General features: G+C 33.9%; 1 protein-coding gene across 1 annotated transcript in view; it reads right to left on the bottom strand.

The window, feature by feature from the left end:
- The window catches only part of RPGRIP1L (RPGRIP1-like), a 121361-nt gene that overhangs the window by 67492 nt on the left and 38738 nt on the right, over positions 1–15131 (bottom strand). Inside the window, 6 exon segments of the mRNA XM_012652658.1 lie at positions 1637–2085; positions 6038–6155; positions 6687–6866; positions 7600–7650; positions 7878–7984; positions 12903–13042. Coding sequence (XP_012508112.1) covers positions 1637–2085; positions 6038–6155; positions 6687–6866; positions 7600–7650; positions 7878–7984; positions 12903–13042 — 1045 coding nt within the window.

Raw genomic sequence — 15131 nt, 5'->3', positions numbered from 1 at the left:
CAAAATGGACTAAGAAATCATCATTTAAAAAAAATCCTAAAAGAATTATATTAATGCATGTATATATTTGCCTGTATATGCACAAAATATCTTTGGAAGAATTTTTAGCCGTTAGTGAGGAGATGTGGGGTGGCTGGGGGATGGGGAAGGGAGGTAGACATTTACATCTTTTTGATTTTTGAGTCATGTGATTATATTACCTAAGCAATCTATCAATACAATAAATTCCTCCCCAGACCCTAAGTCATCCTCCCTCCTTCTTCAAAATGGTTTCTTCACTTGGCCTCTGGATACCACATACCCTTGATTTTCCTCCTACATCACTGGCCACTCCTCAGTTTCCTTTCCTGGCTCTTCCTTCTCTTCTTGAACCCTCAATTTTGGAGTTTCCTGAGGCTCAGTCCTTGGCCACCTTCTCTTCTGTATCTACACTCAGCTAAGAATCTATTATATATGCTAATGACACCCATTTTTATATCTCTATTCCTGACCCTCAGACTAGTGTATCCAAATACCTACCTGACATCACCACTTGGATGTCTAATAGGCCAGTCAATCTTAACTGTCCAAACAGCATTCTTTATTTCCTTCCTCCGATTTATTCCTTTCCCAGTCTTCCCTATCTCATTTAGTGGTATCACCATTCTTCTCCTTGCTCGTGCCAGAATTTCTTGCCTCCTCTATTTTCCTTATTACCTTACATTCAGTTAATAAGCAAGGCTTGAAGAAAGAGTTAATAAAATATATACTGGATATGACTGCTTTTTATCACCACTTTCATTACCATCTTAATCCAAGCCACCATCATCTTTCCACAGATCAACGCAATGGCCTGAGAATGGTCCCATTTTCCCTTTTGCTATTCTTCCCACAGGACTCAGGGTGATTTTTCTAAAACCTAAATAAAATCCAAACTCTTCACTCTGACCTACAAGGCTCTACAATATGAGATATGGCTCCTGCCTATCACTTTAACCTCATCTGTGCTCCAGCCACTGGCCTTCTTGCTGTTTCTCCAACTTGTCAGGTTTGCTCCTCCCTCAAGTCCTTGTACTAGCTGTTTCCCTTGCCTTAAACAGTCTTCCACTGCATCCTGGCATGGGTCGTTGTTCAAATCTTTACCGATGTCACCCCCTCAGGGAAGCTGTTGTCTGTACTAGCAACCTTCCATCTCTCGCTTTAGCCTCTCGCTCTGATTAATTTTTCTTTCTATCTGACAATATATATATTTGTTTTATTGCTTGTATTTCCCTCTAGAAGGTAAGCTACACAAGAACAGAGGCTTTGTCTGTCCTATTTAGCAATGATCACTGTATTCCCAGTGTCTAGTAACACTGCTAACATTGTAAATTCTTAAAAAAATTGATGAATGTACTACAATTAATGTTTAACCAAACAAAGGTATCCATATGATAAATAAACATCTACAGTTATACGTTTAAAAAAAACTAATAGCCATTGTACTGACATTATTAATGACATTTAAGATAGTTCATCAACTTTGGGCAGAGAACGCTGTCCTTACCCTAAAGGCACCCTAGAGTATAAAAGAAGATACTAACGTAGAATACCATATTAGTGTATAAAGGAAACTAGTAATTCAAACACCTAACACTTACAAACTGTACTTACCAACCAAATTTGCTGTACAAAATATTCGACCGCTTTTTTCCAGAATTTCATGAAATCTTAATTGACATGTTGCGATTGTTTCATAATCTGTGCTATAAGCTTGGTGGACCTCAAGAGTGATAGTATTCTTCTGGATATATTGCAAAAATAAGTCATTAACATGAACAAGATATTGAGAAGTGAAGTTATATACTGGGTGAAGGCCTCGCACTATGGGAGTTGTCTGGAGTTCAAAATCATAGAAAGCATAGGTACAAAAAGTGACAGGCTCTTTATCTCCAGATGCCTGTAAAACTTCAGAAGAAAAGGTTACTTTGTTGATATGGATTTCAAATAGATTTTCCCCTCGTTCTAAGTGGATGGTTTCATCAAATTCATCTACGGAGTCTTCTGGCATGATTTCTGGTTTAAATTTGTACTGCTTGGTGCCATAGGCAATATCCTTTAATTGGGCTGCAAGAGAAGACACACAGTTGAGAGATTTTAAAATATTGACATATGAAGACACAAACTGGCTTTTGAAGTGGTTGGATATCTGAGTACTTTTGTTGAATAGTCCTAATCTTAAATTCTATGACCATACCATTTTTTGATAAATAATAGAAATTCATCATTTGATGTCACTTATTAAACAAAAACAAAATTACAACTTCAGTTGCAATATAGCCTAAGCCAGGAAAAAGGGAAAATTAAAAAAAAAAAAAAAAAAAAAGATACAGGACTCTGAATGAACAGCTGAAGTAACTATTTGGATTCCACCTGCTCCTCTGCCTCTGCTCTGTCCATTATCTTCTTTCCTATAAAGTCAATTTCTCTTTCCATTGGCTCCTTCCCTTTAACTTATTAAGATATGTAATTTTCTACTTTCGGGGGTGATGGATATATTTATTATCTTGATTATGGTGATGGTTTCACAGTAGTATGCATAGGCCCAAAGTCACCAAATTGTACAGAAATATGCACAGTTTAAAGTATGTCAATTATACTTCTCTAAAGCTGTTTTTAAAAAGATATGTCTGGATTCACATTTTCCTCCTAATGTTACACCCAAATTCCTAGAAAGAATAACGTACACATGTGTCTCCAACTACTCATTTAACGGACATTCCTGCAAACCTTCTGCAAATAGCATCTGCCTTATTTTTCCGTGAAACTACTACAGAAAAAAACACCAATAACCAATTTATTGCTAGACTCAATGGACATTCATCCTTGTATTACTTGATTTCTTTGCTTCATTTGACACTGATGACCAGTTTCCCTTTTGTGAGCTTCTGTCCCACCTTGGCTTTCATCTCATTGTCTCCCTTGCTTCTCCTCCTACCTCTCTTCTCATTCTTTAGGGGTTCCTCTTTCTTTGTTAGTTTACTAGGGGAAACTTTTAATTCTCTTCTCAGTCTACACATTCTCATGGGTGATCTCATTCATTTTTATGACTTTCGCTACTATCAATATGCTGAAGGCTTCCATATTTCTATTTTCAATTCAGATTTCTTTCCTAATTCCAGATCCATATATCTAATGTTTTGCTTAACTCTATCTATCTAGATATCCCACAGGCACATCAAACTCAACATATCTAAAATAGAATGTATCACATTGTCTTCTAGCTATTTCCGTACTTTAAATCTCAAGTGATGATGTTAGCCTTCATCTAGGTGCCTATGCTAGATCCCAGAGAGTCATCCTAGATTTCTTTTTTTCTTTTATTCTTCTCACATTTATAGGGTCACTACTCTTCAACACTATTTCCTACTCTATCAAATTTGTCTCTGTCCTCACTGTCTGTCTCCACTGTACCTTATTTATACTTCCAGTTTATTACTCAGATTATTATAGAACTCAAACTGACTCCTTCCTTCACATCTTACCCATTCCTCCCAATACCTGTAGCACAATCTCCAAAATGCAATTCTGAGTTTATCTTTTCTACCTTAAAATCCCCTAGTGGTTCTCTAGGTTAATAAGGTTTCAACTCATCAGGGAGGAAAAGGGGCCTTCACGATTTTGTTCTTTCCAGCCTTATCTCCAGGTTTTCTTCCCTTTACTCAACCTGAGTTCCAAATCGATGCACCCACAGTGCAGTTTCTCAAACGTGCCACAATGCTTCACACTTTGGGCGTTTTTACCTGCCTCACTTACTGCCTGGAAGGCCTTGAGTTACTTTTACTTAGTGGTGAATTCTGTCATCTTTAAAGACTCCATACCTACCGTGTGAAGTCTTCCTCGAATCTTGAGGTAGAAATAGGCATTTTTTTTTCAATATTTCCTTGATACCTTTTGTGTTTTCTTAGCTTTACAGAGTGTATACTCTTCATGGTAAAGAATAACCATTTATTTACTTGTCCACATTTTGAGTTCCTTGAGGGAGGTGCTTCAGTTTTTTTCCTATTTTTTCCAAACTGACTAGCACTTTGCTTAGGAAGTATTAGGGGCTTGATCATGTTTATGGAATGAATCAATGAATTTAGCAGACGGATAAAATATATTGGTAAAGATTTACTAAGACTTGAAAGGAATGAAAATCCAAACTCTGTGACCTCTCTTTTAACCAGGAAAATTCCATTAAGCAAATTTTTATTGAGTACTACTTGGAATAAAAGGTACATACTGCTCCTTGACTTTTGGAAAGCCCTGTTCAGTTAGATAAAGATATTTATTTAGCCCTTCTACATAGAGCAGAGGTTCTCAGAGTGTGGTCTGGAAACCCCTAAAGGTCCTTGACACCATTTTGGGGGTCTTTCAGGTCAAAATTCTTTTTATAATAACACTAAAATGTCATTTGCCCTTTTCATTTTTATTCTCTCACTAGTGTATAATGGAGTTTCTCAGAGGCTACATGATGTGTGGTATCACAAGAGATTAAATGTAGAAGCAGATATAAAAATCTAGCTGTTTTTTATTAAGCCAGACCCTAAAAAGATTTACAAAAATGGGCCGGGCGCGGTGGCTCACGTCTGTAATCCTAGCACTCTGGGAGGCCGAAGCGGGTGGATTGTTTGAGCTCAGGAGTTCGAAACCAGCCTGAGCGAGAGAAAGACCCCGTCTCTACTAAAAATAGAAAGAAATTAATCAGACAACTAAAAATATATAGAAAAAACTAGCCAGGCATGGTGGTGCATGCCTGTAGTCCCAGCTACTCGGGAGGCTGAGGCAGGAGGATCGCTTGAGCCCAGGAGTTTGAGGTTGCTGTGAGCTAGGCTGACGCCATGGCACTCACTCTAGCCTGGGCAAAAGAGTGAGACTCTGTCTCAAAAAAAAAAAAAAAAAATTTACAAAAATGTTAAAAATTTAACATAATGTCACTGTTTTCATAATTTTTTTTTTGTTTTGGAGAGCATAACTTTTTAAAAATAAGTACTTTGATTTATGTTAACATGTAATAAGTTTATTATTCTTTTAACCTAAAAGAAATATTTTAAAAATTTCTTACTTTTAATTTCCAGTATGATAAATATCAATAAGTATAACTCAAAAGGCCTTTGTGAATCTCAATACTTTTCAAGAGTGTAAAATGACAGCTGGCATAGGTCACTGAATTAAGTGTTATATAGCAGTGGACATGAAAGAGAGACAAAGTACTTGTCATTGCAGAACTTACATTGTGGTTACAGAGAATATGCAAAATCCAACAGCTGAAGAACACTTATAATACATAGAATATATAATATATAGTTTTTGAGTATATGAGAGGAAAACTGGATAGGTAAGTGCTGAGCTGGTGTTTTTCAACACATAGTCTTACACCTGCCCTTGAATAGCTTGTATTTATTTCTAAATACATATATATAAAGAAGCATGGGCCCCAGGATCTCCAGGGGTAGGGCCTAGCAAGCTACATTTTAAACAAGTTTCTCAGGTGACTTTCCTACTTGCTAAAGTGGGAAAATCACTGTAAGGGCATTTCAAGTAGAGGGATGGTTAGGAGTAATCAGAACCAGCTTCCCAGCACAGGTGAGCACTGAGTTAGATTTCGAAGCAGGGAAGGGTATATCTTGCAGTCAAGGTTAGAAGAGGTCTAGGAAGAGCACACAGCAAGAACAAAGGCATGGTGGTGGTGGGACTGAGCAAGATGATTCTGAGAATGAGCAAGCAGACCTGTTTGGCTGAGGTGCACAGGTTGCTTAGAAAGGTACTGGTAAATTTGAGTCTGTGGTACTTTATGAAATACTTTTAAATCTTGCCTGCAACACTGAACTAAAAAGCCAATAGGGAATTACTAAGAATTCTCGAGCAGAAAAGAATTAGAAGAAAATATCCTTTCTGGTAACTTATTATTATAGCTTATGAACTGGGAAAAAAATATAGCAAAAATACCTCATGAGTGCAGGTTTGGATAACACTATGAACTGTTACAAAATCCATTCCTCTAGTTACTGTGGACAAAAAATTGTGTAAATTGTACCTTCTAGTTTCTGGATGCGTGCAGCCCTGATATCAAGAAGATGAACGTATTGTTCTACTTTGAGTTCATAATCTTGCTGCAAATTTTCCATCTTATGGGTAACTGCCTCAACCTCCATCTAAGACATAAAAGATAATAAGTTTCAGTATTTATGATTAGTTCCATTTTCATTATTCAAAGCTACTATGATTTCAAGTATTTTCTAGATCCTGGAAATACCAGAAGCTGTAAACCAAGGTTTCCTGACTTCAAATAGCTTATAGTTTAGAAAACTGTGCTTGGCCCTGTTCACAAATCAGGAGTAAAATAAACTAAACTCCATATTCCTTTTTATGGAACTGAGTTTTTATTTTGTTAAAAGCTAACATAACATAGTTATGGCAGGATTCAGGATAACTATAACTCATTTGCAGGACGCGCTAACACTAATAAATGTTAAGTTCGTTGCTACTGTTCATTCCCTAAAGCTAGGGACTTAAAAAATTGTTTTTCAACTATTCTCAGTACCTAGTTAAAAGGCTAAATTCCAGAGATATGGTAATACATGTTACCAGATGATAACAGATAATAACACATGATACTTAGAAAAGTAAATCTTCAGTAGAATATTATAGAAAACCTATTCTCTTGATTTAGTGTATTACATTACCTGATAATCTTTATTAATTTTATGTTGCATAATTAGCATGTTTCTTGTCTTTTCAAGTTCTTGCACTGTTTCTGCATGAGTTGCTTGCAGCTCTCTCATGGAGCGTTCTAGATCTTTATTAATTTTACTGTCTACTTTCTCTAAAAAGGAAAGGTCTCCACTTTTTTGTTCTTTTTGAGCCTACAACAAAAACATGTTTTATTACCAAAACAAGAATTTCTAAAATGTGACTGTATGAATTAATCTAAATATGGTAAGATACAATCATTAATTGAAAACAAATATATTTCCATTTTTTCTATCGGGAATAAAGCAGTCCTGATATATATATTTGGATAGAAATCAAAAAACAGCTTATTACTTCATGAAATATAAAAGAATCATGCATATTTATATATATTTCTTCATTTGATTAAAACCTACACTGTGATCTAAAAGGAAAGAAGTATATTTTCTTGTGTCTTCTTGTACATAGCAGAATATCCTAGAACTGGAAAATATCTTCTTGTTACATTTACAATTCAATATTTTACTTAAGATAACAGGGTGTACACCAAGGTCTCCCAGGGTAGAAAACTGTTGATTAATTTTATAGTAAGGCAGGAAAAGCAAAATGTTTTTACTGTTAAAGTGCTTTAAATAAGAGTTTTTGAGGTCTGTTTTAATGTAATTTTGATGTCATTATGAAATATGCAAACTAAATGTCACCTGACCACTTTCCTGAGTCTTAGTAGAGTTGATATGTAACACATATTAATGCATATGTGTGCAAAAGATGCACTAAGTTTCAGAAGATGCACAAATAATTCATTCTCCAAATATAAGGGTTACAGATCATTACAGATCACAGGTCATCATTATGCTGAAACAGTTATATGTAGACATGAAAATCATGGTGAAGTTCAGAAGTTACCTTTATAAGCAGGAGAGCTTCACTCAACTCATCAACATTAATATCACTCTCCTGTAATAGATTAAATAAAGGCTCACAATGAGATATTAATGGAAAATACAAGAGACATTCCAACTATTCAGATTATCTTCATGGAACATATCAGATGCCTGATACCATGAATTAATAAACTAAGTAATATATTCGTATTCTTTTGCTCTGTAGTATAGTGTTTTCTCTATGCATAAAATATTTAGATAAAAATTTTCAGTTTTTTCCTAAATAAGAAAATAACTCACCTGGTTGTAAAACTTCATGCGGTTTTTAAGTTCGTCAAGTTGTTGCTTTTGTTCCAGATATTGTAACTGTAGTTCTCTATTCTCTTGAATGAGTTTCTCATTTTGGTCTTTATAAAAATAAAGTCAACACAATTGGAAAGGTAAGTGAGAATTAGGTCTAAGAACACATTTTTAAATTATTTTAATTCCTCTTACACACCAAGCTTGATCTAGTGTTGTTCTGGTCAGAGAGGAAATTGAGCTAGCACCTAGACAAAGGCAGCAGGGGGATGAGGAACAAATGAACACTATCATGCACTATCATGTGTCTACCATATGATTCACTTGCTTATCAAAAACCTAAGATGTAAGTTCACAGTCTTAATATAAGGAAATTGTGGCCTCTGGGACTTCAAAGGCACATTCTATTTAAAATACCTAAGAAAATATATGTCTAAGTCTATGATTTCTACTTACTTATTAAGGGTCCTGAAAAGCATGCAGAAAAAAAAAATTTGTCTTTTAGTTTTCTATTTGACTTCTTTGAATTTTCTTTTCCCAACTTAACATAAAATCTCTGTATTAAAACAAGGAAATTTCACTGATAAATAAACTCCGAATCCATACTTTAATCAACCATACTTTCAACAAATCTGTTACGACAGGAGAAATGAATTTTCAAGCAGTGCATGGTAGTATCAATAATAACTCACGTGTGTTCCTTATTCACTGAGTTCATGCTCTTAACTAGCAGGACATAGACTTAAAGACATTGCTAAGGAATGGATAATGGTTACTTTTGCCTAGCCATTCAATTGCTATGACCCACAAGCAGGAGTGTAGATACAGTACAGCTTCAGAAGACAGCAAATTCACAGAGACTAAATTTTCATTTCCTGTATCAAATATGTTCAGCCTTTTTTTTTTTTTTAAATCATAATAGCTAGCTAACAAACCCACCGCATTAATCTCCTTTTCTTAAGTGTATTCTTCACTAGACTTCATCGGGACAGTCAGGTATCCTCCTTTGTTGTCTCCCTGTGGGCTAACTCTACACCATGTCATCCAAAGTGTCTCCACTAATTTCATCCTGCTCTCAATGATTTATGTTTATCATAAGTCTTCAATTGAAGTTGCACATTTTTGTTTCCTTAAAAAAAATCAATACATTTGCCAAGAATTCTTCACATGACTGCATTTGCATATTGATTACATTTCATACAAAAATGTGTTGCCGACATTTATAAGGCTTTTGTATTCCCAAGCTATAAATACTACATATAAATAAAAATGTTAAATTACACAGTTATTAAGAAATGGACTAAATTTGGATGTTTTTAATGTCACATATTTCCTGGCAATCTAAAAAGTTAAAAAAAATTGTGACCCTAGGGTATACAGATAACTTTTACTATCAAAATTACTGTATAAATATTTTTATCTTATTGATAGAGGTTAAAAGGTTATCCTAGCATATAAATTGCTTATATCTAACAAAGAATTCTCAAATATGAACAATACTTGGAAATTCTGAAGGTAAAGGTTAAATGCTTGTCTTTAAACTAAAAATCAGGATTAATAAACTTCTTTTTTCTTAGGGTGTAGAATAAGAATGTAGGACTATTTTATGTTGATAGGTTAAAACAATATCTAGGTAAGAATGGTTAGGTAACAAAAAGAAGGTAAATCTAGTCAGAAGGATGTTAACTCAAAGGTACTGAGAATAAGATAATTTCATCCCTGTCCAGCAAAACTTTTAAGGTTCTAAGAGTGAGCTAAAGTGTAAAGGACATGACTGCTCTATCTATATCCAGACATACTGTATTTTGATTATTATTTCCATGTTCTGGTTTTTCTATCCTTTCAATTTTTCAGAGCAGGGCTCCTAAGAATGATATGCTACTAGGTAAAAATAAACTTATTTAAATGTTTCCATTCTTTCCTGGTTTTTGTTTCAATAACTATGTCCCTATTCACTGATATGTTTAAAACTAGGGCATTAGTGGGAGAACAATTTAGTGGGAGAAGACATTACTGAATACGAGTAACCTTCTTTCTACTGAATTTTATGTAGAATTATCCACTATATTTTTCCTTTCTCAAACTGTTTATTAGGGACATAACTCGTGGGTCTTTAAAAAGTACTGAAATGGTATAGTTCAAAGAGGAAATAGACTTGCTGAATTATAATACGAAAAATCAAAGCACTCTGTACAAGATGAAAAATAACCTCCTTACCTTATGCTTTGACAAAAAGCAGGTTAAGCTAAACAGCATTTTATTCAAATGAGATAACATTTGACTCTTTTAAAATTATGTTCTTCCGACACACCATTAAGAAGCAGAGTGCAGAGAACAATTCAACTAAACAATTTTCAGAGCTCCTTTGTGCTAATATCTTCAGCTGTGATCAATATAACCATATGCATTATGCTGAATTATGCATTTCAGCTAAAGATAGAAAGGAACTTTCAAAAGCAAGCCCTCAAACACATGCAGTTAATTTAAGCATTAACCAAATGCAAACTGCATTTACATATCCTTCCCCCACATATTCACACAACCTGAAACTAATTTGTACCTTGAATAAAGAGGTGAGTATTCTCTAAAATAATTTGCCAGTTAGATGAATGACTGTAAGAAACCAGGGAAACATCTTCTGGCAAAGAACACTTGATACATGAAAAGGTAAATGTGTGAAGAGACTTCCAAGTAAAATTAAACAATTTAAAAATCTGTAATACAAAAAGGAACTTTCTAAATATAAAAGATTTCCTTAAATAGAAAATTTCAATTTTTAAAATTTATTATTTCCCTGAAAAAAATGGTTAAAAGCTGTAATATTTTTCTTACAACCTATTGTACCATTTTCACAAAGAAACAAAAACTTAAATCCTTAGACTTGTAAATTTGAGGTATTCCAACAAAAATAACTGAAAAATAACCACTGCATCAAAAATAAAAATTCAGTTCTAGCAATTTTTCTTTAGAAAATAACTGGATAAATGTGTAAAGATTTATGTAGAAAGATGTTGCTTATGATACTTAAAAAAATTGAAGCTACTTAAATATTCAATAGAAGATTGTTAAATAATCTATGGCACATCCACACACTGGAAAACTGTAACAACCATTATAAATGATGATGACATAGATTTATATTTATACTCAAGAAATGATTTCACAACATACTAAATAAAAAAAGCACATTATAAAACTCTATATGCATAGGAATAATTCTGAAAGCACATACATCAAATATTCACAGTGATAATCTTGAGGGTTGTGGAATTGATTTTTAGAATTTTTTTGTTTACTGGACTTTTATTCCACAGTGCACATGAGTTATGTTTATTATTTTTAAAAATCCCCAAAAATATAAGAACCAGTGAAAAAAGATGAGAAATGGACTAGATGAATTAAAATAACTTAGCAATTGTAATACTTAATAAGGAACTTCAGAATTAAATCAACAACAATAACAGGTTTTTTTAAAAAAAAAAAAACTAAGATTCTACCCCCTTATGAAAAGTTTCTTTCCAGAGACCAATTCAGATGTTGAAAAGATAACAGTTTTGGAATTCTTAATATCTAAGTAAATACAAAAATCATAGAAATAAAAAGGGTTTATTTCATTTCCCTTTCCTTTAAGAATGGGCAATTTAGCTCTTTTTGGAAAAGAGAGAAGGAATATAGAGCACTTTCACTTCCTTCAGTAAACAAGAATTTATTGAGCAACTACTAAGACAAAGTTACTCTGTTAGGTATTCAATATTGCACATTAAAATCAGGAACTACGTATCTTTGACATCAAAACTTTAAATATCCACCAGGTCAGAAAACATGTCATGACCTTTTCATTCCACTCATAATCTTCTACAGAAAAATTTATAAATAATCTATCATCAAATTTAATCACTTGGTGAATAAATGTACTAGTGTGTTTCATTGAAATTAAGACTCATCAATTATGAGATATGTTCTGATTTGAGACTTGTTAAAATGTGAAAAAAATGTCAGACTGCAATTTTAAAATGCTATCACTTACAAGATGCATCCCAATTTTAAAGTATGAAAAAATAATGTTCCTTATAGTCAATGAAATACACCATTGTGATCTTAATAAAAATATAAGAATACTAACTAGAAACACAATTGTTTTTTAGAGTCTGTATTAAACTTTTAAACATTCTCATGCAACTGAGTTGCAAATATTCAGAAAGAGCAACCTTATTATCACATTACTTGGTTTATCTAGTGGATGAGCAGACACAAACAACACTTGAAGCAAATAATTCACTTCCCCTGCTGTGCCTTTGTGTGTATATGTATGTGTATGTAATATAGTAAAGTTCAGACATCTTTAATTATAATTATTTTACTTCTGTAAGATAAGAAGGGTGAGATCTGTGACTTAAAACTTTCAGCTTATTAATTATTTTAGTAGGGACAGCTTGACAAAGCTTCCTGGTATTTAAGTTCACCGTCACAGAGTAGAATTAGACATCCCATTTTCAGAGAGATCCTCCCTATTCAACCTATCAAAAACAGCAAGCCACTTCCACCAATCTGTCATCTTACACTGCTTTGTTTTTTTACCATTACACTTGCCACCACCTCACATATTACATATTTATTTAACTGTTGTTAGTTTCTTTGTATTAAATTTATATTTCATGAGGGCAAGACCTTTGTTTGATTCATTGCTATATCCCCAGAACTTAGAACAGTGCCTAGCACTTACTGGTGCTCAATAAACACTTGTTGACTGTTGAAAAAGAAAGGCTCAGAATTTAGGAAAATTAAACAAATTAAAGACAAGTTGAATACGGGTCATTCTGAGAAAAAACAATTCCTCTGGCAAAAATGCTGGGCTGAGTAAGGGAAATTTTGAGCCACCAATAAATTCAAGCAAGTGGACGGCTGTGTCACCAGTACACAGCAAGGTGCCTGGCAAGCAGTAGGCACCACAATAAGTACTGATTAATTCAATGAACGAGCATCAGATGTCTGAAATGAGTAAGTCAGTAGTTATTTTGTATGTACCTCTTTCAGTTTTTAATCTGTCAAGGATTTCATTTTTGTCTGTTAAATCAGATTTCAAGGCAGTCTCAAGCTGAGCAATCTGTACTTTAAGCTGCTGTTCCTTTAACTTCCATTGCTCTTCATGGGCAGCACTGAAGGCACTGCAAAACACACGTGACACGCAAAGAAAGCTTGGAAATCAGCTTCAACCGAAAATAATAAAGAGAAAAGCTTTTAGTGGCACAGAGACCACTGTCATCATGTCTTAGGAATTAAGTAAACATATGCTGGTCTGCTGCTGTTGAAACCAAGGCGCCTTTCTCAGGCTGCGGTTAGGAAACATGAAAGAGTTTGTGGGATGAGCAAAGGAACTGGCCTTAATTTAGAGCTCTAAAGTCAGAAAAGTTGGCAGTGTGCAGTTTTTGTGGGACTAGTAAAGGAATTCAGATACTCTACATACTCCAGAGGAATCCGCAATTCCAAACCTCAGCAATTGACAACGGACAAAACCATTCTCTCCCACTTACAAACCTCTTAATACAGAGAAAATGAACTTTCCACCTGATCTTTAATTCTGTGAAACTTTTAAAGAGTCTGGGATAATAACATGTTTACAAAATACTGGCTACAAAATGGTAGCATACTGAACCACAAGACAGTAATTCTGATATTGATTAAGAGGTAGTGATAATGCATTTTTGTCCTAAGAAACAAAAAGCAATAGGCTAAGAACAATTTTAGTTGTAACACATGATCGGGATGAAAGCCAATGCTCTGTGCCTGATAAGAATGACGGAGATAGAATTACTATTCCTCAATAAAAGTGTAGCAGCTTAAACTATGGTTAAAATCTGCTAATAATCAAGACCCAGTATACTAGAAGAACAAATCAGTTAAAAAAGAAATGGTACACAGAAGGTATACAATAAACATTTATTTCTGTCAGTGGTTCCTAAATGCTGGCCTAACCACTGGTGCTAGACCAGCTGCGCTAAGGACACTTAGGGAGATTTAAAAATGAAGATCCCAGAGCCCAGGAATTCATATTTTTATAAAGCTCCCCAGATGATAGCCAGGTTTTGGAAAAACTGATCTTGATCTGTATTTCAGCAGAAAACCATTATTTGTGAAGCTTGATATGACTGAATAATCATCAGCAGCTTTGACCCGTCTACTTACTTTAAAACCAGTAAATAAAACAAGAACTTACATTATATAATCTCGTTTTATACTGATGAAGTAAATGGAAAAGAAACATATTACTGAAAATTGCCCTTAAGGTTGCTCCCAGCTAGTCTTAAGTTTTTATTACAAACAAGTTACTTTTCTGGGAGGCATAACTTTCAAAAGAGCAAAATTGTGAATTCATTTCACATTTTGAGTATTTTTACTGCATTTAAAATAACAAGATCTCAAAACTAAATGGAATCCTAGAAGCTCCTCTAAATATGACATCTGTTTCTTCTATCAATGCTCCCATTTCACATACGGAACCTTAAAAAATGCATGGATCTACATACCAATATTTTACCTTAATTTTATCAAAAGTATAATTACCTAGACTTAAATGAAATCCCAATAAAATATGTACTTTAAATACTAAACTAGATAAGATTCCTTTATATGTTCATTTTTAAAATAAAGAATATCATTTCTATGTCTGGCCAAATTATATATACTAAACTCATACATATAGATGCATGAATGTGAGTACATATATGCGTGTGTGTATATATGTGTGTGTATGTGTGTGTCTCTTGTTTTATTAAAAACATACACTACCCAGAAAAAAATTAGCATGAAGAAATAGGCACAACTATACACTATATCAGATGCCAAAAATTAGAAACAGTAGTGTTCCAATAGCATTAGTACCAGCAAAAAGATCACCAACAGCTAATCTGGCAGAAACATCAGAAGCTGTATGTGTTTAAATTAAGAACAATTTAGCAGCCTGGTTTTTCCAAACCCACAAAATACTAGTGTAAATCAGCATAAGTCAATCTGAATTTAGTCCACTGCTATCTTCCCTCTAAATTTAGGATTACATTCCACTGGAGTTTCATGAGGAATTCCTTTTGAATTTACTATATTCCTCTATGCTTGGAGCCATCTGTGTAACTATAAATGGTGAACCACATCTGGCTCCATTTTCTTTGTAAGGGCTGTATACATGATTAAATCTGCATATGAGAACAGTCTTTGAGAACCTTTTATTCATGAAAATGTTTTTGTGTATTGCCTACAGTG

This window comes from Propithecus coquereli, unplaced genomic scaffold (assembly GCF_000956105.1).
Source record: "Propithecus coquereli isolate 6110/MARCELLA unplaced genomic scaffold, Pcoq_1.0 Scaffold395, whole genome shotgun sequence".
Lineage (NCBI taxonomy): Eukaryota > Metazoa > Chordata > Mammalia > Primates > Indriidae > Propithecus > Propithecus coquereli.
Note: the sequence above shows the minus strand (reverse complement) of the source record. Positions and strands in the feature narration are given on the sequence as shown.